This window comes from Dendrobates tinctorius, unplaced genomic scaffold, assembly GCF_039654945.1.
Source record: "Dendrobates tinctorius isolate UK_male_01 unplaced genomic scaffold, ASM3965494v1 ptg000003l, whole genome shotgun sequence".
In the NCBI taxonomy this organism is placed as follows: domain Eukaryota; kingdom Metazoa; phylum Chordata; class Amphibia; order Anura; family Dendrobatidae; genus Dendrobates; species Dendrobates tinctorius.
In genome coordinates this window covers 85,066,742-85,091,606 of record NW_027361671.1, presented here as the reverse complement: position 1 = coordinate 85,091,606, position 24,865 = coordinate 85,066,742, and the positions used below count along the sequence as shown (strand labels likewise).

The 24,865-nt window shown below is 43.9% G+C and overlaps 1 protein-coding gene across 5 annotated transcripts in view; it reads left to right on the top strand.

The window, feature by feature from the left end:
* LOC141066693 (uncharacterized) overlaps positions 1 to 24,865 on the top strand; it is a 169,966-nt gene that overhangs the window by 81,332 nt on the left and 63,769 nt on the right. For all 5 annotated transcript variants that reach the window (XM_073558001.1, XM_073558017.1, XM_073558026.1 and 2 more), the window contains 3 exons: positions 2,814 to 2,949; positions 3,318 to 3,488; positions 22,838 to 22,963. In XM_073558001.1, coding sequence (XP_073414102.1) covers positions 2,814 to 2,949; positions 3,318 to 3,488; positions 22,838 to 22,963 — 433 coding nt within the window. The remainder of the gene's footprint in view (positions 1 to 2,813; positions 2,950 to 3,317; positions 3,489 to 22,837; positions 22,964 to 24,865) is intronic.

Here is a 24,865-nt window from a genome sequence, read left to right as displayed (position 1 = left end):
GTTGAGGTTCTTTATCCAACATCCGCACAATCTTGCGTTGAAATCTCTTGTCAATTTTTCTATTTTTCTTTAAACTTCTTGATGCGCACGGTAGACACAGGAACATTCAGGTCTTTGGAGATGGACTTGTAGCCTTGAGATTAAATAATAATCTTTATTTTTATATAGCGCTAACATATCTCACAATCTAAATTCCCTATATTAGTATGTCTTTAGAATGTGGGAGGAAACCAGAGTACCCGGAGGAATCCCACGCAAACACGGGGAGAACATACAAACTCCTTGCAGATGTTGTTCATTGGTGGGATTCGAACCCAGGACCCCAGCAAGGCTGCAGCGCTAACCACTGAGCCACTGTGCCGCCCCAATAAAGTGCGTTTGCCGCTCGGGGTCCAACGTGCAGTAGATGTTACACCGCTGCTAGGTAATGACAGAGGAGCAATATGGCGGTATAATGCGCACGGGTTCAACTTCACCCGAAGTGCATAGAGCGGGCTCTGTTCACACACAGAGGCGCCGCAACATAAACATACATCAACGCTGAACCTGTTAGAGACACAGGCCTCCGGTAAATGCACACACGGTATCTGGTCACAGGAGCAGGACCTAAGACAGAGGTGCTGCGTCCCTCTAGACCTACCATGTGTGCGGCATCGCTACTGCGAGCGCCAAGAAGGGCTGCAACTGCAGCGCGGCGTAGGACACTGCCGCTCGACGACAAAGCTAGAAAGCAAGCGCAATGTCGGACACTAGTGGGTCGCCCTCCCAGGGCTGTGGGGTACTCGGTACCAGGCCGGTCCTTCAGAGGGGAATGTCACAGCAGCGGTGACCCAGTCCGTGGCCCTGGGCGCCCATTGTAAAAGGGGTTGTTGCAGTGTGCTTAGGGTGATGAAAGTTTATAAATGATTCGTGATGCCACCTGTGGTGTTCGGCAATGAAGATGTAAGCCGACGCAGCAGACAGATCCTCTGGGACAGATGGTGTGGTGCAGCAATGATGTTATAGCCCTCCACAGGCAGGGCTGTAGTCCCAGGGCAGAGTAGGTGAAATGACACTTAGATGGTGTAGTGTCGGGCGCAAGGGATGTAGCAGTGCTGGGCGGGTTGGCGCAGGAATAAGTGGAGGACACCAGGGCATGTAGTTCCAAAGCTTTACTCATCTGTTGCAGGTACAGGTGCCCGCATCTGTGCCGTGTCCTCCAGGTCAGGAGCCCAGCCAACCTCCAGGCAAGATGAAGTACTCCTTTCCAACACTCCGCCAACATATGTGCCTTTTCTGAACGTCTCCCTCTTAGCGCCTTTGAGTGAAGTACTCCCAGTACTGAGTTACACTGGAGTTCCTCCTATCAGATGTTCCTATGAACTCTACTTGTATGGCAGACAGCTGTAGCCTGCTTCGGGGACTCCTTGCTACCAAGTCCCGGCTCACTCTTAAGTAGCTGTTGTGCCCCCAAGTCTTGTGTGGCAATAAAGTGATGACAAGTTCTATTCCTCCGGTGTCTGCTGCAGGACCATTAGTATCCATATAACCTCGGGGACCGGAACCCAGCCTTGCGCTTAGAACTTGAGAAGGGTTCTCCTCTAACCCTAGTCCTTGTTCTCTTATTCTCCTCATGTTCCGTGCTAATCCTTCTTCCCAATGGAGAATCAAGCTTTCTCTGTCTCTTTCCTGTGCCAGCAGACCCAGATCACTGTGGCCTGCTGCAGCACTTCCTTCTTCCATCCCTCTTCCCGGGGATCTTCTCTGTCTCACTCTCTGTCCTTCTACATCTATTTTTATTTAGGGTGTGTGCAGACGCTGCGGAATCCGCTGCAGATTAATCCGCACGGATTTTGCAAAAACCGCAGATAAACCGCAGGTCAAAAGACCTGCGGATTATCTGCGGTTTTGCCTGCGGATTCACCATCTCCACAATGGTGGAGATAGGAACCCGCTGCGGATTCCGCAGAAAGAATTGACATGTCACTTCTTTCTGTGGTTTCAAAACCGCAGCAAATCCGCGCGGATTTTTCTGCAACGTCTACACAGCGTTTTTTTTTTATCATTCATTTGAATGGTACTGTACCCCGCAGCTAAAACTGCTGCGGGTCCGCAGCGGCCAAAACCGCTGCGGAAACGCAGCGGAATCCGCAGCGTGTGCACATACCCTTAGTGCGATAGATTGCTCATGCTTCTTCACAATTTTGTTTCTCAAGTCCTCAAACAGTTCTTTGGTCTTCTTTCTTTTCTCCATGCTCAAAGTGGTACACACAAGGACACAGGACAGAGGTTGAATCAACTTTAATCCATGTCAACTGGCTGCAAGTGTGATTTAGTTATTGCCAACACCTGTTAGGTGCCACAGGTAAGTTACAGGTGCTGTTAATTACACAAATTAGAGAAGCATCACATGATTTTTCAAACAGTGCCAATACTTTTGTCCACCCTATTTTTTATGTTTGGTGTGGAATTATATCCAATTTGGCTTTAGGACAATTCTTTTTGTGTTTTTTCATTTAAGGCAAATTAAATGAAGATAATAATAACAAAGAATTTGTGTTTGCAATAATTTTCAGGAAGAAACTGAGTATTATCTGACAAAATTGCAAGGGTGTCAATACTTTTGGCCACAACTGTATATTTAAAAAAAAAACATTTATATGTGAGAAAAAACTTTGTTCTTTCTGAGATTATTGTGTGCAAATGTTTTATTGGGCCCTCACATTTAGTAGATTCAGTAGATTATTCATTCTATCTTTATATAATAAAAATAGCTTGTCATATAGGTGTAATAAGTATTATCTCAATATTGCAACTTCCTTTGCTGTCTGTAGACGTGAGCTAGTGATCCTGGAGTACAAGCGCAGCGAGTACATGAAGGAACTGCAGGAGCTAGAACTGGAGCTGGAATCTGTACGACAGCAATGCTCCAGTACTCACAGCAGCCAAGTCGCCAGCTTCCAGCACGAGGTAACCTCAGTAATACAGTATATGATGGCATCAGCTCAAATAGCCGTGGCACCCCATGCCACAATCATTTACATCGTTTACCTAGATCTGGGGCAGCATGGTGGATCAGTGGTCCTCGGTTCAATTCCCACCAAGGACAACATTTACAAGGAGTTTGTTCTCCCCATGTTTGCGTGGGTTTCCTCCGGGCACTCCTTTTTCCTCCCACACTCCAAAGACATACTGTTTGGGGCTCACAATCTAGATTCCCTTAGGGGACAGTGCTAATAATGTCTATAAAATTCAAGAAATATGATGGCACTGTATGAGCAATGAATAATAATTTATTTATTTAGAACTTAGTAGAATCTATTTTTACTCCCAAATAGATCTCCTCTCTGAAAACGGAGAGAGATGAGTTAAAGGCACGTCTGCGACATCTGGAAGGAAGTCTGACATTTATGGAAAGGCAGGAGCTAGAACGTCAACTGAACAACGCAAAGTCAGAGCTGTTCTCTGAGCAGAGAACATCCCGAGCAAAGATCGAGAAGCTGCATGAGGTAGGCTGAACAAAAAAGAAAAGGCTTTATTTGTGAATATAAATGAATGTCATATGAAACTTTAGCGACTATTTACATGCAGGATTGAGATTCCTCAGTAGTTGATACCTTTTAATGGCTAACTGAAAAGATGGTAACACATTGCAAGCTTTCGAGACTACTCAGGTCTCTTCATCAGGCTAGACTAATACAAAATCTGAAGTCACATATTTATGCACAATACAGCCTAGAAAAAATGCAATAGATAAGACAAGTGACGTGAAGCAGAACTATCAATATGGGAGAGGGAGAAACATAAATATAAACATTGGACCAGTTCATAGATAAGGAGTCCGGACGTTTTATGGTCCTCTGATTGGGGTCTAGTTTTAAAAGGAAATTCCTTAATTGATGTAAAAAGACATAAATCCATGCGACTCATTCATTCCAGCACTGAGAATGTCAAAGTTCGTCATAAATTTGTACTCCCAAACTCCTCTCTCTCTCTGAGAATTGAAGTTACCTTTCGATACCAGTAATTTCATATCCACGCTGCTGTGATCAGGGATAAAGAAATGTTTTGCCACAGGTAGATCCATTCTTTTTTCTCTTATTGTGTGACGATGAGCATTCATCCTTGTTCTAAGCTTTTGCCCTGTCTCCCCCACATACAGACCCCCAGTTGGACATTTAGTACAAATAATTAAGTACACCACATTAGATGTAATGCAGGTGAAAGTACCTGGGATCTTGTAGTCCTGATGTGAGTTGGGGATCTTTATCTTGTCTGTGGTCATTATAAATGGACAGGTTTTACATTTTTTCTGGTTGCAAGGAAAGGTTCCTGCAGCTGTTGGAGAGGACAGGGAGCTTCTGACAATGATGCTTCTTAAATTTGGGGGCTGCCTAAAACACAGCAGTGGGGGGTCTGGAAAAATGGATTTTAATCAGGCATCTTTTTGTAGTAAAGGTTGTAATTTCCGTGCAGCTCCCCTTAGCACCTCCAGATTTGGATTGTAGGTGACTACTAGAGGCACTCGGTTATTTTCTTCTTTAGCTTTGTAATTTAGCAGGTGATTCCTTGACATTCTGGTGGCCCAAGAATAGGGACATTCTACATGCTTCCCAAAATCCACAAATCTGGAAATCCAGGAAGACCAATTATTTCATGTGTGGGCACCCTCACTGAGCAGGTATCTGGATGGGTAGAGGGTATTCTTAAACCACTGGTGAAGGATACATCCAGCTACATTCAGGACACAACTGACCTATTGAATAAACTAGCAGCAATAGGTCCTCTACCAGAAGGAACCATCCTGGCCACCATGGATGTGGAATCTTTGTACTCTAATATCCCACACCAAGATGGTTTAAATGCCTGCAAATTCTTCATGGAAAACACAGGGACTGATGCTGATGCTGTGGTGAAACTTATAAAATTCATCCTCACCCACAATTACTTTGAATTTGACAACAGGATCTATCTACAGGAGACTGGCACAGCTATGGGAAGTAAAATGGCTCCACAGTATGCAAATCTTTTCATGGCAAAGCTTGAAAGCGACTTTTTGTCCTCATGCCCCATCAGGCCCCTGGCCTACTACTGCTTCATTGATGATATTTTAATCATCTGGACAGAGTCTGAGCAACAGCTAAAGACGTTCCACGAACAGTTTAATCAATTTCATCCCACCATCAATTTAACACTCAACTACTCCAGCACTGAGATTAATTTTTTGGACACCATCATTAAGCTAAAAAACAATGAAATAGAGACATCCCTGTATCAGAAGCCAATCGACCGTCCAACATACCTTAAATGGGACAGTTTCCATTCAAAACACATAAAGAACTCTATTATCTATAGCCAAGCCATCAGATACAATCGTATATGTTCCAACCCCATGGATAGAGACAAACACCTTGGTCGCCTCAAAAAGACCTTTTTGAATCAGGGTTACCATCCAAGAACAATTGAAAACCAAATTACAAGAGCCACCAGAATGTCAAGGAATCACCTGCTAAATTACAAAGCTAAAGAAGAAAATAACCGAGTGCCTCTAGTAGTCACCTACAATCCAAATCTGGAGGTGCTAAGGGGAGCTGCACGGAAATTACAACCTTTACTACAAAAAGATGCCCGATTAAAATCCATTTTTCCAGACCCCCCACTGCTGTGTTTTAGGCAGCCCCCAAATTTAAGAAGCATCATTGTCAGAAGCTTCCTTTCCTCTCCAACAGCTGCAGGAACCTTTCCTTGCAACCAGAAAAAATGTAAAACCTGTCCATTTATAATGACCACGGACAAGATAAAGATCCCCAACTCACATCACGACTACAAGATCCCAGGCACTTTCACCTGCATTACATCTAATGTGGTGTACTTAATTATTTGTACTAAATGTCCAACTGGGGGTCTGTATGTGGGGGAGACAGGGCAAAAGCTTAGAACAAGGATGAATGCTCATCGTCACACAATAAGAGAAAAAGATGGATTTTTGGTTCTTACCGTAAAATCTCTTTCTTGGAGCCTTCATTGGGGGACACAGAATACCATGGGTGTATGCTGCTGCTGCTAGGAGGCTGACACTATGCAAAAACAATAAAATTAGCTCCTCCCCGGCAGTATACACCCACCGACAGGCACCAAGCACCTCAGTTGGTGAAAAAGCAGTAGGAGAAGCAACGAGAAAAAACTCGAACCATATGTACCAACCCAACAGGGGACTCTAAGACCCAACACGGTACAACTGAAACAGGGAGGGTGCTGTGTCCCCCAATGAAGGCTCCAAGAAAGAGATTTTACGGTAAGAACCAAAAATCCATCTTTCTTTATCGCCTTATTGGGGGACACAGAATACCATGGGACGTCCCAAAGCAGTCCCAAGGGTGGGAACAGCAAAAAGGAACGAAAGTAACCGAAAGGCTCAGGTCGGCCGGTGAGCCACCGCCGCCTGCAGAACCTTCCTACCAACCACAGCATCAGACGAGGCCTGGGTATGAACCCTGTAGAACCTCGTGAAGGTGTGCAAAGATGACCAGGTTGCAGCCTTGCAAATTTGCATGGCCGAGGCCTGGTGACGAGCAGCCCACGAAGCCGCCACAGCCCGGGTGGAATGAGCTCTTACTCCCGGAGGGGGCCGCTTTTCCTGAAGACGATACGCTTCCAGAATGGTAGAACGAATCCAGCGAGCGATCGTGGATTTGGAAGCCGGAAGGCCCTTCTGGCGACCTTCAGAGATGATTAGCAAGGAATCGGACAGACGGAAGGAGGAGGTCCTGGCAAGATAGACACGCAGGGCTCTAACTACGTCCAGTTTGTGGAGAGACTTCTCAAGAGGATGAGATGGAGCCGGACAAAAAGAAGGAAGGACGATATCCTCATTGATATGGAAAGCGGAAACCACCTTTGGAAGAAAAGAAGGAACGGGCCTGAGGACGGCTTTGTCCTGATGGAGAATGAGGTAAGGGGAACGACATGACAAGGCCGCCAATTCAGAAACTCTTCTGATGGAGGAAATGGCGATCAAAAAGGTGACCTTCCAAGAGAGAAGGGACAAAGGAATGTCCTGGAGAGGCTCGAACGGCGCCTTCTGGAGCGCGCTAAGAACGAGGTTGAGATCCCACGGGTCTATTGGCGAATGATGAGGGGGAGCCACGTGGGAAACCCCTTGTAGAAAGGTCTTGACCTGTGGTAGAGAAGCTAGCTCTCTTTGGAAGAGGATAGAGAGAGCGGAAACCTGGCCCTTGAGCGTACTGAGGGACAGACCCGCGTCTAACCCAGCTTGAAGAAACCCTAGGATAGACGGGATAGAAAACGACATTGGGAAGACTCTTCTATCATCGCACCAACGGAAAAAAGCCTTCCAGTACCTATAGTAAATGCGGGAAGAGGCTGGTTTCCTGGCTCTGATCATAGTTTGAATAACCTGACTGGACAGACCTGATTCCTTTAGAATTGCGGTCTCAATGGCCATGCCGTCAAACTCAGAGACTGAGAATTCTCGTGGTAAAGGGGGCCTTGCGAGAGAAGGTCTGGACGGTCCGGAAGCCTCCAGGGAACGTCCGCGAGCATGTTGACCAGTTCCGCGTACCAAGGCCGTCTTGGCCAATCTGGAGCAACTAGAATCACTGGTACGCCTTCCGATTTTATCTTTTTGACCACCCGAGGGATCAATGCCAGAGGCAGGAACAGATACGGAAGTTGAAACTGGGACCACGGAGTCACCAGTGCGTCGCATGCGACGGCTAGAGGGTCCCTGGACCTGGCTACGAACTGCGGCACCTTGTGGTTCATCCGAGATGCCATGAGATCGACATCCGGGGTGCCCCAACGGTCGCATATCTGAGAGAAAACCGCGGGGTGCAGGGACCATTCGCCGGACGCTAGGCCCTGGCGACTCAGAAAGTCGGCTGCCCAATTTTCCACCCCTGGAATATGGACGGCGGAGATTGTCGGAACGTAACGTTCCGCCCAGCGGAATATCTTGGCCACTTCTGACATTACCTGTTTGCTGCGCGTACCCCCCTGATGGTTTATGTACGCCACGGCCGTGGCGTTGTCCGACTGAATGCGGACCGGCTTGCCGGAAAGGAGGGGCTGCCAGTGAAGAAGGGCCAGGAAAATCGCCCTGATCTCCAAAAGATTGATTGGAAGGAGAGACTCCTGTGGCTTCCAGCGTCCTTGGGCCACTTTCTGATGGAACACGGCTCCCCATCCTAGAAGGCTCGCATCGGTGGTGATGATTTGCCACTGAGGCGGAAGGAAGGACCTCCCTTGGAGAACTGACGCTGGCCGTAGCCACCAAGTGAGAGACTGCCTCACTCTGAGAGGAAGCCGAATAGGACGGTCCAAGGACATCGTGGTCTTGTCCCAGGCTGAAAGCAGAGACAGCTGGAGAGGGCGAAGGTGATACTGCGCAAAGGGCACTGCCTCCATGGAGGCCACCATCTTCCCCAGGACCTTCATGGCGAACCGAATGGGAATGGGAGCAGGCCTCTTGAGAGTTTTGATGCACTTGGACAGAGTTGTAAATTTTTCCTTTGGAAGAAAAACACGGGCTAGCTCCGTGTCGAATTCCATACCCAGAAAGGTCAGACGCTGGGTGGGGACCAGAATGGACTTCTCCTTGTTGACTAGCCAACCTAGGCGGCTGAGAGTGTCCAGGGTTATCTGAAGGCTCCGGAGACAGTCCTGGCGAGACGAACCCTTGATCAAAAGATCGTCCAGATAAGGGATGATGAGGATCCCTCTGGAGCGAAGGATGGCCATCACAGTCGCCATCACCTTCGTGAAAACCCGGGGCGCTGAAGCCAGGCCGAAAGGAAGAGCTGTGAACTGAAAGTGGTCTCCCTGAAACGCAAATCGAAGATACTTCTGATGTTGCACACATACTGGAATGTGGAGATAGGCATCCCGAATGTCCACCGAGCAGAGAAATTCCCCGGGCTCCATGGAAGCAATCACCGACCGAAGAGACTCCATCCTGAAATGAAGAATCTTCACGTGGCGATTGAGCAATTTGAGGTCCAGAATAGGACGAAGAGAGCCGTCTTTCTTCGGGACTACAAAGAGATTGGAGTAGAACCCGGAAAACCGTTCGTCTGAGGGAACGGGAACAATGACTCCGGTGGAAAGAAGGGAGGAAATGGCCTGCAGAAAACCCGGAATCTGGGCCCGCTGTCGCGGAAGCCGAGACCGGAAAAACCGTCTGTTCGGGAGTGAAGCAAATTCGATTTTGTAACCGGATGCGACGAGTTCTCTGACCCAAGCGTCGTCTACAACGGACAGCCAAGCATCCGCGAAAAAGGAAAGTCTGCCGCCCACCCTGTAAGAAATTCCAGGTGGGGGTGACCCGTCACTTAGACGAAAATCTGCCGGAATTGGCTCCTGCAGATCTGGAATATTGTCCTCTAGATCTCCAGCGAGGAGCGGGTTTGTAGGAAGGTTTCCTCTGATCCCGCTCCCTGGTGGCAGGCGGCCGATCCTGTTGAGTGGCTCTCTCCGTGGCAGAGAAGGGACGAAAAGGCCTGAATGGTCGAAACCCCCTTCTGTTGAAGGGACGTTTTGGTCGAGACTGGGGAAGCGAAGTACTTTTGCCTCCAGTGGCATCGGAAATTATCTGATCCAGCTTTGCTCCAAAGAGCCTAGAGCCATGGAATGGCAGATTGGTAAGCGACTTTTTCGAAGTAGTGTCCGCATTCCATGACTTTAGCCAAAGGACTCGGCGTACAGCTACTATGTTGCTGTTAGCCCTTGCTACGCAGCCGGCCGCGTCCAAGGAGGCGGCCAAAAGGTATTTTCCCGCCTGGTTAATCTGATCTGCAAGATCTGCCAATTCGTCTTGAGGAGCTGACGCTAAGATGCCTCTGCGAAGGATTTTTGCCCAAGCGGAAATGACCTTCGCCACCCAGGCGGATGCGAAAATAGGGCAGAGAGAGGCGCCAGATGCCTCAAAGATAGACTTAGCCAGAGATTCAATCTGCCTGTCAGTAGGATCTTTGAGCGACGCCCCGTCTGGCAGAGAGAGCACCGTTTTAGAGGCTATCCGGGATACTGGAGGATCTACCTCTGGAGCCTTGGACCACTTTGAGAGCAGTTCTGCGTCAAAGGGGTACAGAACGTCCAAATACTTGCGGCCTGAGAAACGTTGTTCAGGGCGCTCCCAGTGTTTGGCTAAGGTAGTATTGAAATCGTTGTGATTGGGAAAGGTTCGGGACGGAGGTCTGGCTCGTCTAAGGACAACCGAGCTTTCCTGAGCTGGAGCCTCATCCTGTTTAAGTTTTAGTGTTTGGAAGATAGCTGCAAGAAGACTATCGACCATGTCCCGCGTTTTAGAAACGCTGTTCCCCTCAGAGCTAGCTTCCGAATGAGAATCATCGCCTGACTGAAGGCTGTCATCTGAGGAAGGAGAAGGAGGCCTGGGAGCGGAAGGGCCCTGCGAGCTCGAGGACGAAGTGGACAGAGCCCGCTTCCTAGAAGACCTTCCCCGTCTGTCTCTCTGAAGGTCGCGGTCAGGTGCGGACGACTCACCCCGAGAGGTGGTCGGGGCAGAGGTGGCTGAGGATAGCTGAGGTAATCGTTCTAAAACCTGGACCAGCGACTGTGATACTTTTGTCAAGTCAGAAACAGACTGTGACATTGTAACGGCCCACTCCGGGGGGAGAGAGGAGGGAAGAGCGCCCTCCGCCCGGGACTCTGTGCGCTCCTGAGATGCTGACATATTGGAAGGACTGCAGGGGGGGCAGAATGGAGACGACTGACCCGATGCCCACTTCTTTTTACAGCGCGCACAGGCGTAATAGATAGCGGTGGGCCTGAAGCAGAGATCCCCTGAAGGGTTGGGCATAAGTAGACTGCACTGAATGGCCGCAGGATTTAAGGAATAACTGCCGAGGAGAGCTAATCTTTGCCTCAGAGCAGAGCCTACCGAGATTCTGTGAGCAGCAGAAAACGCTGAAGTGTCCCCCAAACAGCGCAGGAAGGAGTGAAACAACCAGGAAATCCTTGTGCTGGAGGCTGGGGGCGGAGCTTAGCGGCCGCTCCATGACTGGTTAACAGCGAAGGAGAGGGCATGGCCGAAGGAGGAGGCTGGCATATGAAACGAAAAGGAGCCCTGTGATGGGCTAGTAAAGGCGCGCTGAAAAGAGCGTGTTCAGGAAGGGAGGAGGGAGCACAGCGATGAGGAGACTGTGAGGGAAAGTGAAAGTGAAGACGGCGCAGCCCCATGCCAGCGCCGACATAACGGAGCTGATCTGACAGTGGCCCTGGGAAGTCTGCCTCCCCTGCTTGTGACGCTGTGTGGTGAGTGGAGGAATCCCCAGTGTCTCCCTGGGAGTGAGAAACAAGCGGCGTGAGCGCGCGGCAGGCAGAGAGGGCGGGAAATTCAAAAATTGTGGACCTGAAATCACAAAGGTACAACTTCTGCCATTCACTGAGGTTATGCGGGGCCGGAGGGAACGTACAGGCACTTACCTGACGTCCCTGAAGAGGATGACCACAGGGGCCCACGGGGAAACGGCAGGCCGCTGGGGGGAAGGGAGTCCTCTGTACCCGCATCCTGCAGAAGACTGCTTGAAACACCTGCGATCGCCGTCTTCCTCTCAGCCCTGTCCCGAGAGAGGGGTGAGGAGGGGGATTCGGCAAGGACTAGCCACCTGTCCACAACCCTTATCACCGGAAGGCGAAAGGGAAAAGTCCTGCCTGCGGTACTGAGAGTTGCGATGTGGATGACACCACACTGCTCGCTCAGCCGCATGATATGGGAAATCAGGGTGACAACTACACCCTGTTTCCCGATGGAAAATAACCTAAAAGACAAAAGAGGGAAAAATTAAAAAGTTCAGACTAAACCTGAAAAGAAAAATGCGGATCTGGGGAGATCCCGGTCCGCCTCCTACAGACACTAAGCACAAACTGAGGTGCTTGGTGCCTGTCGGTGGGTGTATACTGCCGGGGAGGAGCTAATTTTATTGTTTTTGCATAGTGTCAGCCTCCTAGCAGCAGCAGCATACACCCATGGTATTCTGTGTCCCCCAATAAGGCGATAAAGAAAAGAATGGATCTACCTGTGGCAAAACATTTCTGTATCCCTGATCACAGCAGCGTGGATATGAAATTACTGGTATTGAAAGGTAACTTCAATTCTCAGAGAGAGAGACGAGTTTGGGAGTACAAATTTATGACGAACTTTGACATTCTCAGTGCTGGAATGAATGTGTCGCATGGATTTACAGTATGTCTTTTTACATCAATTAAGGAATTTCCTTTTAAAACTAGACCCCAATCAGAGGACCATAAAACGTCCGGACTCCTTATCTATGAACTGGTCCAATGTTTATATTTATGTTTCTCCCTCTCCCATATTGATAGTTCTGCTTCACGTCACTTGTCTTATCTATTGCATTTTTTCTAGGCTGTATTGTGCATAAATATGTGTCTTCAGATTTTGTATTAGTCTAGCCTGATGAAGAGACCTGAGTAGTCTCGAAAGCTTGCAATGTGTTATCATCTTTTCAGTTAGCCATTAAAAGGTATCAACTACTGAGGACTCTCAATCCTGAATATTTTTCTATCCACTGGCTAACACGGTACAAAGATATACATCTTTCCTGTATTTACATGCAGTGATTTATTACATCACAATTTGAAGTTTTGAAATGATAACTGCTGTGACATTATGTGTAGAGGGTTCAATTCACACTTTGCCCTTTTGGTCACTTTTTTCTGTGCATTGGAGGTGAACCTGAAGCTAGAAGAAGTAGAACTGAAAGCGTTATGGCTCTTTTGTTTTTTTTATTCTATTTCTAATTTTGGCTCCATCAAAGTAAATGCGTGTTTCAGAGAGTGAAATGGTCCTACGGCTTGTACTTTAAATATCAACTTTAAGGGATTTCTAGGTTTAATGTGCGGTAAATAAAGCACCAAGGTTTGGATCTTTCATACATTTATTTTTATTTTTTTACATCCCGAGGTATGAGTTATGCTTATACTCTTAAAGGTTGTCTCAAGTATGAAAGCTACCACCTATTCATTGGATAGGGCATGACTTCACAACCACTGAGGGTCCAACCACTGGGAACACCACTGATCCTGAGAACCCCTGTGAATGTAGCACTGGTCAATCAATCATGCCGCTCCATTGATTCTTAATGAGACCATGGATAGTGGATGACGTCCAAATTTGAGAATACCCCATTAAGCAATCCATTGTTAGCTAAACAGGATTGGCTTTAGGATCATTAATCAGGACAGGAAAGAGATTTGTTGCTACAATTGTAATCAGCTCAGACTCATCTGTGACACTAAAGTTGCTTATACACCTTAGACAGTTTTCCGCAGAACGCTTATGTCTTGCCAGACCTCACCATACACATTAAATCAAAACTTGATCCAAAAACTAATCATGTGCTATATAGTTACGTATTTAAACCCATCCGTCCCACCAAGATCACATAAATGTGCCAGGTAAACAGAAAAAGGCACTACAAAACAGATTAAATTCCAATGTAATAATCGTTTATTCAATACTCACATGTAATAAAACTTAATATAAGAATCTAGAATCCTCAGATGTAAGGGACACAAATATGGCTACCGTCTCTTTAACATCAATCAGCTATATTAACAATTCAATGAATACATTTTTTTCACAATTGTGCAAGCTGGAAACAATTCATCTTAGATTAAATACTTGGTATTTGCATATCAATAAAGTGCTCGTACTGAGGTAAGACTTCACAATTCCATAATCAATGTTTTGCTGACAACCAATACTCAATTAAGTCACTATCATAACAAAATTACATTAATACAAAGTCGAGATAACCAGCTATATTTACTGACTGTGATGGAGACGGTTCCGTGTCTCTCCACCCCCACCGTCTCCATCACAGTCAGTAATTTTGCAAACATTTTTTATTCAAAACAATCCCACTTCTGACATCAGTTTGTTTTGTAATGGATTCAAAAGATTAAAAATAATCAAAAAAAAACTTTGGCAATCAAAATTAATTTTATTTTTCTTAATACATCAGGCAGAGGCTTATAGAAAAATAAAGAAAAATAGGGCATAAGAAGACACAACCCTTTTTGGAAAAAACTTAAAGACTCTTGGAGACTCAAATACTTGCAACGTTTCGGCTAATTAAGCCTTTGTCAAGCATACATCTGTGTAGAGACATAAAGCACAATTTAAACTATTTACCTCATAAGAAACATCTCAATATACTGGTATATTAATCTCTGACCAAGCATATACCAAAAGATATAAACAAAATATGTAGAAACACACAATATGCCATAAGTATTATATGATAATGCTTGAGTCTCGTCATTACCTGATAATAGCATAATTAAAAGTAGACAATGGCACTATGGACGTAGTAATGATGAATTCTGTTGATAACCACAAGAAAAAAATTAAAAAGAAAACAAATAATAAGGCATAGACATAGGTATTCTAAATAATTATCAAACTCCAATAGGAGCATATTATTCTCTATTCTGGTCAAAAACTTATGTTACCTGAGATATGTGGAATCGGGTATATACAGTAGCTGTCCACTAACATCCATATATAGGGAAATCGGTAATGGTGTTAACCCCAAATGGGGAACGAAAGAAAATACTGCCTGCAATATAATGGTACACACATCAGGCAAAACACAGAAGCAAAATAGCCCGAACCACAGAGTAATACCCCATAAAATTGCCATAAGGTGTCTAAAGTCGTCTGTTACCTGTCAGGGTGCCGTCACCACATAGGAGTGTCACTGTCAAGGTGCCGTTACCACATAGGAGTGCCAGTGTCGGTGTCTAAGGTGATATGACCACCTTTTATATACATCCCCATAACCGCCGACTCACGCGTGTTTCCTGTTTCGGGATGACCAAGCCTTAGCTCCAACAGGCTGACAGAGCGCTTCCGGTAAGGAGGAGCCTGCACACTTACATCACGGAGGCCAACAAGGCCCTGACTGTTAAACTGCGCATGTGCAAACCGGAATTATCCAAAAAATCCCTAACTAAAGTCTCCACAGTAATTAGTATATCGTGATGTTCCTCATGCTTGCGTAGTGCAACTATAATTAGAAAATGGCAATATTAAAGTTACTAATGATGCCTCACTATGGGTAAATCTAGATAAGCTAATGTGTTAGCTGACAGTAAGTATAAATTAATGGGTTAGTGGACATAATGGTTAGAAACCATATAGTTAGGAAAGATAAGCAATCCATGTTAGTATGTTACAGAACACTAATAAATACCTGTTGTAGAATCTAATGAGGTATCTAAAGAAAAAAAATAAATATAAAATAGGTGATATAATACAAAGTCATAATCATGCATTATAAAAATCCATAGTGCTAATAATATAGACCACATACAGAAAATTTGATATTAATATTGGATTTCATATTCCCTATTCAAACCTAATGGTACTAAAGTTTGTAGGGTATAAATCCAGAATGCCTCACGGGTTTTAAGGGTCTTAACCCTATTGCCACCCCGTCTGTGAGCCGGAACATGATCAATAATTTGATATTTAAGTTGCGATATTTGATGTCCCATAGAGATGAAATGAAATGGTATAGGCAATAAGGTACGTCCACATCTAATGGTAGATTTGTGCAGTGAGATCTGGTCTCGGATATGTTGGATTGTCTCTCCAACATATCCCAGACCGCATGGACACTTTATCAAATACACTACAAATGAGGACTCACAAGTAAAAAATCCTTTAATAGGGAAACGTCGACCAGACCGGGGATGGGTGAATGTATCTCCTTTAAGTACATTGGAACATTGCATACAACCCAGACAAGGAAATGTCCCACCACGCAATTGGACATTTCCTTGTTAAATGGCCAAGAGTTTATTTTTTCACTCCTGCAAACAAACAAAAGGTTAATTACATAACCCACCCCCCAAGCCAACATTTAGTGGACTGAAAAGAGAAAAAACAGTTCCTTTTAAAAACCAAGAATGCTAAACACAGTACAAGCAAAATTGAAAGAATGAGCTCATAAAAAAAATAAAAATAATAAAAAATAAAAAATACCACGTGGATTTTTTTATATGGCTGTGATCCAATTTAACAAAGGATATCCATGACAAATACACAAAGAACATACAGTGACAAAAACAACATGTAGTACAAATAAATCATCTATTTCTTTAGTCAACCCCCAGTATATTACCAGTCATCTAACACTAGTTCAAAGTCTGTAATGTCACTCCCTCTTTTCCTTGTATGTTTCTCTCACATGGCTTCCACATACAGAATCATCTTCCATCTGTTGTGGTCTTTTGCCTTTTAAAACATCAAGGTCTTTTACAATCCCTCAAGTGAGAAATGCACATTTATGCATCACCAAGACCAAACCCAGTTCATCATATATCAGCCATCGCATACGTCATAGTATGCTCACAGGAATGTTTATTTTCTTAAAAACTGTGGAACGAAAACAAACATCATTAGACATCAAAAAATGGCAAAACTGTTCAAACACAATTTTCAGGGATGTTCCACAACTTTTATCTAAAATCTGTATTAGTCCATGAGGGAATCATGGCAGGGGGTGTAGTATGTCATGGTATTGGAGGAGTGTAAGGGGCGGTTACAGTAGGAACTGTGTATGCCTCCATCAGGTGTCCCACCACTATCTTTCCAACTCCCTATCTCATTTGTCGCCACACTCCTGGGCCTAGCGATTTGCAATTTACTTCTCCTCAGCTCGTGCCATCTCCTCAACAGGTCACTTGTAGAGATCCCATCTATCTCCTGGAATGGAACTCCACTAGCTATCAGATCACAAAACAACTCCTTCCTGCTCTTTCTAATTTGGGTATCATCTTCTTTTCGCCTTCCTTGATCTACTCTCTCTACTGTACTATTTTTTGACACTTTTGCTCTCTCTAGAGCAGATAGCTCTGCTAGGTGAAGAGAATGGGGCATCAGACTGCGCTGCTCGCCTGTCAGGATGATGTACCAGAGGAGTCCAAGTGGATGTAATAGAAAATAGACTTTATTTCTACGCGTTTCGTGGTGATCACACCACTTCCTCAGGACAGTTTGTTCCTCAGATTTGGCAGCAACATCCTGGGTATTTGATAAGCGCTGTCCCTCGATATACTTACAATATACTTACATTCTCGTGCCATTGGGGACCATTTTCCTGATAACACCCATTCTGGCAAGGATCTGACACTGCTGCTCTCAACTGCTTTATTATTTTTGACAAACTTATTCAATTTTGCAAACATTTTTATTCAAAACAATCCCACTTCTGACACCAACATGTTTTGTAATGGATTCAAAGGATTGTAAAGAAGAAGGAAATGCTCACACAAGAATTGAATTTAAGGAAATGCTCACACAAGAATTGAATTTATTTAAATTGATTTACTTAATAAATGATAAGATTAAATAATAAACAGTATACACAATAAAGACATATGAATCAAAAACAAGGATTACATACATTACATTATTAAAGGAGAAAGTCCTTCAATCTGTGTCCATCTCTCTCCTCTCTCATCTCCGTATCTCTCTCTGTGTGTGTCCAGGAAGCCAGAGGGAGAGAAGCACATGTCTCCGAGTTTTTTATGTCCAGCTAAAAGAGGTGTGTCCAGCTCCACCATGTGGGGAATGATGTCACAAGTCTACTGTCCACTGACTAAAAGTACATCCCCTCAATCCTGAATGAAACCTGTTTCACCAGCACATAGCAGAATACAGGAAGCTGGAGGAGGGGGCCTCATGTGTAACACATGGCAGAATACAGCAAGCTGGAGGAGTTGAAACCATTAAAAATAACTCATACTATACAGCGGCTTAGGGTATTTAGGACGAGGAAATGGAGTTGCTGTTGCTGGCTGGATCTGGATACATGTGCTACCGTCGTGGGATCTGTCGTCTGGATTTGAGGAACTATACTAAGGACTTTGGTTCCCCAAAAACCAGGGGAAGAGTCTTGAGGAGATCATTTGCATATTCCCAGTGCCTTCTGGGATAAGTGAAGAGTCTCCGCGAGCTCAACGATCACTGGGTTTTGGCCGTTGCAGCTGAAAAGAGGAAATCGGAAAACCAGGGGAAGAGTCTTGAGGAGATCATTTGCATATTCCCAGTGCCTTCTGGGATAAGTGAAGAGTCTCCGCGAGCTCAACGATCACTGGGTTTTGGCCGTTGCAGCTGAAAAGAGGAAATCGGAAAACCAGGGGAAGAGTCTTGAGGAGATCATTTGCATATTCCCAGTGCCTTCTGGGATAAGTGAAGAGTCTCCGCGAGCTCAACGATCACTGGGTTTTGGCCGTTGCAGCTGAAAAGAGGAAATTTGGCTCATCTTTCATCGTTTTTAAGAAATCTCAAGATGGAAGAGGCCAGGAGCCATTTGGTGAGCTGCATTTCGTGCTACATGTTCACAGATTTACCAGTGGAAAAGCCAAACTTCACATGCCACAAATGCAAGCTTGTGTCCCTGTTGGAGGAAAAGTTGCAAAATCTCGAAGAGAGGTTAGCTACTTTGAAGATCATTAAGGAAGGTGAAGAGTTCTTGGACAGAGCAGAATTATCTCTTCATGTTACAGAAAGAGAAGAAATTCGAAGTGCACCTGAAGAAACAGAGGAATGGAGACATGTGACCCGGAGAAGCAGGAGGATCAGGAGGCAGTCAGCACCCATACTGCTCAGGAACCAGTACCAGGCTCTCACGCAGGAAAACGATGAAGAAATACATCAGGATAAGACTTTGCCAACAAACAGCAACCTTGTACGCCCTCAGAGTCCTCCTGGATGGAGAAAGAAAAATGTTGTGAAGAAGAAACGGAGAGTGGTGGTCATGGGGGATTCCCTGCTGAGAGGAACAGAGGCCGCTATCTGCAGACCGGATATAACTACAAGAGAAATGTGCTGTCTTCCAGGTGCAAAAATTAAAGATGTGTCTGACAGGATATCAGGACTCTTCAGACCTACAGATGACTACCCATTCCTGCTACTACATGTGGGGACAAATGACACCGCAAGAAACGACCTGGAAATCATCTGCAGAGACTTTGAAGACTTAGGCAAGAAAGTGAAAGAACTGGGAGCGCAGGTGGTCTTCTCTTCCATCCTCCCAGTGGATGGCCATGGAACAAGGAGGTGGAATAAGATTCTGCAGGTGAACAACTGGCTACGTCGATGGTGCCGTCAGCAACGATTTGGATTTCTGGATCACGGAGTGAACTACTTATACGATGCACTACTTGCTAGAGATGGGGTGCACCTTACGAAGACTGGAAAGCATGTATTTGGAAGTCGCCTTGCTACACTTGTAAGGAGAGCTTTAAACTAGAACAACATGGGAAGGGAAGCAAAAGACCAGAAAAAGCCATACACCTGACAAATGCTATTGAGAACTCTGCTATTAGAAGTGGAAAGGAAGAACAAAGACGAAAGAATCTAATTAATAAAAATATTGGAGAAAGAGAAACCAATCACAAACTAAAATGTTTCTATACTAATGCACAAAGCATGGGCAACAAACAAGGAGAATTGGAACTACTAACACAGGAACAGAAATATGATGTAATTGGAATCACTGAAACTTGGTGGGACAATACACATGATTGGAATACAAGACTAGAAGGATACAACTTATTTGCAAGAAACAGACTTGATAAACGAGGAGGGGGTGTCGCATTGTATGTTCGAAACGCGTATATCTGCACAGAGATTGAAGCTTCAGAGACTGGGAGTTCTGTGGAAACTGTTTGGGTAAGAATACAAGGACAGAACAATGGAAAGGACACCATTGTAGGCATTTACTACAGGCCGCCTGTGCAAGCCGAAGATATAGATGAACTCTTTATGCATCAGATGGCCAAGTTCTCCAAAAAATATGACATAGTTGTCATGGGAGATTTCAACTATCCAGACATTTGTTGGGAATCTCTCTCAGGCAAAACTAACAGGTCAAGGAAATTCTTATCCTCTCTTGCTGACAACTTTATCTTCCAAAAGGTAAGGGAGAAAACAAGGGGAACTGCTACCTTGGATCTAATCCTTATAAACAGGGAGGAAATGGTTGAGGAGGTAAAAGTGGCTGGGACCCTAGGAGGTAGCGACCATGCTATTTTAGAATTTTGGATTACTAGAGGTGGAAGACCTGTGAAGACTCAGACATCAAGGTTAGATTTCAGAAAGGCAGATTTTAAGGGATTCAGAAAGAGAATTGGAGGGATCCAATGGCTGGATATCCTTAAAGACAAAAATGTCCAGGAAGGATGGGAAATCTTGAAAAATGAAATTCTCAAAGCACAGTTGTTAACAATTCCGAAAAGAGGGAAGAATAGGAAGCATTTAAGGAAACCAGGATGGATGAACACAGAACTTAAGCACATGCTAAAAAGGAAGAAAAAAATGTTTATAAAATGGAAAGAGGGAGGCATATCTAAAGAAGAATATAATGCTGTCTGCAGAACCTGCAGGGCACAAATCAGATTATCTAAAGCTGAAAATGAACTGAGGCTTGCAAGAGATGTCAAAAGCAATAATAAAGGATTTTGGGGATATGTCAAAAGTAAAAGAAAAGTCAAAGATGCTATAGGATTTTTACAGGATGAAAATGATGAAATGGTAAGACAGGATGTTGAGAAGGCTGAACTTTTAAATTCCTATTTTGCATCTGTTTTCTCTCAGAAAGGAAATGCAACATCAACTGTTATTCACTGTCCTATTAAGGGAATAGAAGAATCCAGGATATCTATAAACAGAAAGATAGTGAGGAAACACTTAGCTAACCTAAATGAATTCAAGTCTCCAGGTCCAGATGAATTACACCCCAGAGTACTGAAGGAGATAGCAGAAGAAATTTTTGAACCCCTCTCCATAATCTTTGAAAATTCTTGGAGAACAGGAGAAGTGCCAGAAGACTGGAGAAGAGCAAATGTTGTTCCTATCTTCAAAAAGGGGAAGAAGGTGGACCCAGGCAACTATAGGCCGGTGAGTCTGACTTCTATACCAGGAAAGATCTTTGAACAAATTATTAAACAACATGTATGTCAATACCTGGATAAGAATGAAGTGATTAAACAGAGTCAGCATGGGTTTCTAACTAATAAGTCATGTCAGACTAACTTAATTTCCTTCTATGACGGTATCACTGATTGGGTGGATCAAGGAAATGCTGTAGATATAGTATATCTTGACTTCAGCAAAGCATTTGACAAAGTCTCTCATACAATCCTTATTGAAAAAATGACTAAGTATGGAATGGACAAGGCAACTGTTAGGTGGATTCATAACTGGCTTAGTGATCGGACCCAAAGAGTGGTCGTAAATGGCTGCACATCCAGTTGGAAGAATGTCTCAAGTGGGGTACCACAGGGCTCTGTCCTGGGCCCTGTATTGTTCAACATCTTTATCAACGATTTAGATGAAGGAATTGAGGGTAAACTGATTAAATTTGCTGATGACACAAAGCTAGGAGGGATAGCTAATACTAGAGAAGAGAGAGAGAGGATTCAAAAAGATTTAAATAAACTGGAGAAGTGGGCAGCAACTAACAGAATGGTTTTTAACAGGGAGAAATGCAAAGTACTACATCTGGGCAATAAAAATGAAAAAAGCATATATAGAATGGGAGGAATAGGGCTAAGTGACAGCACATGTGAAAAAGACTTGGGTATACTAATAGATCACAGACTGAATATGAGTCAACAGTGTGATGCAGCAGCAAAAAAGGCAAATGCAATTCTAGGATGTATTAACAGAAGCATACAGTCTAGATCACGTGAAGTCATTATTTCCCTCTACTCCTCTTTGGTCAGACCTCATCTGGAATATTGTGTCCAGTTTTGGGCACCACATTTTAAAAAAGACATCAACAAACTGGAGCAAGTTCAGAAAAGAGCGACCAGAATGGTGACCGGTCTGCAAACCCTGTCTTATGAGGAAAGGTTGCAGGATTTGGGAATGTTTAGTTTGCAAAAGAGAAGACTGAGAGGAGACTTAATAGCTGTCTACAAATATCTAAAGGGCTGTCACATTGTAGAAGGATCAACTTTATTCTCATTTGCACAAGGAAAGACTAGAAGCAATGGGATGAAACTGAATGGGAAGAGACACAGATTAGATATTAGAAAAAACTTTTTGACAGTTAGAGTGATCAATGAGTGGAACAGGCTGCCACGAGAAGTGGTGAGTTCTCCTTCAATGGAAGTCTTCAAACAGAGGCTGGACAGACATCTGACTGGGATGATTTAGCGAATCCTGCTTTGAGCAGGGGGTTGGACCAGATGGCCCAGGAGGTCCCTTCCAACTCTACGATTCTATGATTCTATGATTCTATGATTCTATTGTTGCTGGCTGTAGCTGGATACATGTGGTACGGTCTTGGTATCCATCATCTGGAGGAGCATGGGCTGTGATTACAGACTGTACTGGTGGGAGATACAAAAGCTGTGAGAAAACTAAAAGTTCGGAGACAGTGGGTATCACCTTCTTTGGGGACAGTGTTAACTACTCACCCCATGGTGGGGATTTTGTGGACTGGGGAAATTACATTGTGGCAATCTAGCTGGAATTGTTGTAAGACCATGGAAGTAAGGAATAAAAAATAATTGTATTGTTAACCTGCTGAGGTGATTATTACAACTCACAACCTCAGATCTTCACAGACGAAAACAAAGAAGTATATAAAACCTACATGTACAGAGAATGAACAGAAGTTTGGTTTCTGCAAGTCACATTTTGAAAAATACATGTCCAGTGCTCGTATGTATAATTGATTTTACTGAGTATTATAAAAGAATTGTTCTTACAACTTATGTTAATCTAAAAACTATTTTTCATAATTATCATGTAAAAATATGATTCTGTTTGCAGAGTTTGGAGGAATGTCAAAGTAAACTGGAAGAATCAAGGGCAGATGGTGTTGAAAAGCAGGAGAAGAACAGGCTACTTAAGTCACAGTTGCGGGAGCTTGAAAAGCAGTCTGAGACCCAAATGGAGGTAAGTTCATTAACCCCTTCACAACATTTAAAGTACCTATAAATCATGGTCGGATAGGGAATCCCGACCGATGATGTATAGGTACGTCATGGTGATCATGCATGGCACAAGAGGTTTGCCCATGCGATCATGGCCGGGAGCTGAGCTTACGTGATATCAATTGTAATCTTTATTTTATTTTTAATCTTTATTTTTTTTTTCTATAGCGCTAACATATTCCGCAGCGCTTTACAGTTTGTACACATTTTCATCACTGTCCCCGATGGGGCTCACAATCTAAATTCCCTATCAGTATGTCTTTGGAGTAATTGTAACATTTAGGAGGCTAGGGGAGGAAGGGGACTCCTTCTCCCTCCCGATCCATGCCTGCACAAACTTCCTTGCATAGGCCCGATGGTCATTATGGTCTTGGAGGCTTCTGTCAATGCTGCACTGACAGGTATAATGCATTGCAATGTATTATACCAGTGATCAGTGTAATGAAAGTTAAAGTTCCATAGGGTAACTTAGTAAAAAAAATAAATAAATATATATTTAAAAAAAATAATCACAAAATAATAAAATAAATTAAAAAAATTATTATCGCAGGTTTCTGAACGATTTGATCTATACAACTGTCACACTAGTTAATCCCTTTAGTGAACACATAAAAACAAAATAAAATGAATAAAAACATAGCAAAAAACTATGCTTCTTCATAATACCGCTGAATAAAACGTGATCAAAAAGTCAAATGTAAGTAAAAATGGTATCACTGCAAACATCATCTTGTCCCGCAAAAAACAAACAAGCCGCCATACAGCTCTGTCAGTGGAGAAATATAAGATATAGGTCTCAGAATACAACGATGCAAAAACAATTAATTTTTTCCATAAAATAGTTTTTATTGTGTAAAGCCAGCAAAACATAAAAAAGATATAAATGTAGTAGCTCTGTGATCATACTGACCTGAAGAATAAAGCTGTGTTATCACTTTTACCATATGGTAAATCACATAAAAAAAAATAAAAATTTGAATTTCTGTTCATTCTGGCTCTGAAAAATTGGAATAGAAAACAATAAAAAAAAGTTGTGCCTGAAAATGGTACCAATAAAAATGTTACCTCATCCTGCAGAAAACAAGCCCTCATATGACTCCATCAGCAGAAATATTGAAAAATTATAGCTCTCAAAAAAAGTCTTTGTGTGTGACAGCAGTCAAACGCAAAACTGGTATTGCTGTATATGCACCGACCCGAAGAATAAAGTCGTCTAATCAGTTATACCGCACGATGAACGGCGTAAAAAATAAATAGAACAAATGTTTGACCTGCTGTTGATTTTTTCATTCTGCCTCACAAAGATCGCAATAAGGCTTGGCACACATTTATCCTGTACTCTATGCTGAGTGCTAACACTGGGGTTTCCATGTAAATCTCTGAAATACGTGTTTCTGACTGAACCCCCTGCAGAAGATTCCCTACAATGAGGCAGAAGGAGCCACTGTGGCCTAAGAGATGGTGTGTCCGTCTTTTTAAGTGTGCAAAAAAGCGTGGTTGATTTCAGTTTTGTGCACTTTTTGAAAAGAAGGACAATGCTGAACAGAGGTCAGAGAGAGTCCAGAGTCACTCTGCTGCCTCATTATAGTGATTGGATCTGCCAGGGGTTTCATCTGAATAACCTCATTCCGAGGTTTAGATGAAAACCCTGATGTAAGTGCTCAGTGTAGCGTTCAGGATAAATGTGATCCAAAATGTTATGTAAAATGTTCCCAATAAAAGCTTCAACTCAGTCCACAAAAAAAAAAATAAAGTCTCCACTCAGGTCCATCATCTGTCAATGAAAATATAGGGGCTTCCATGTTACTGGTAGTACAAAGGCTCTGGAAAAACGCGATAGCATTAGCCTTCTCAGCCCTTATCT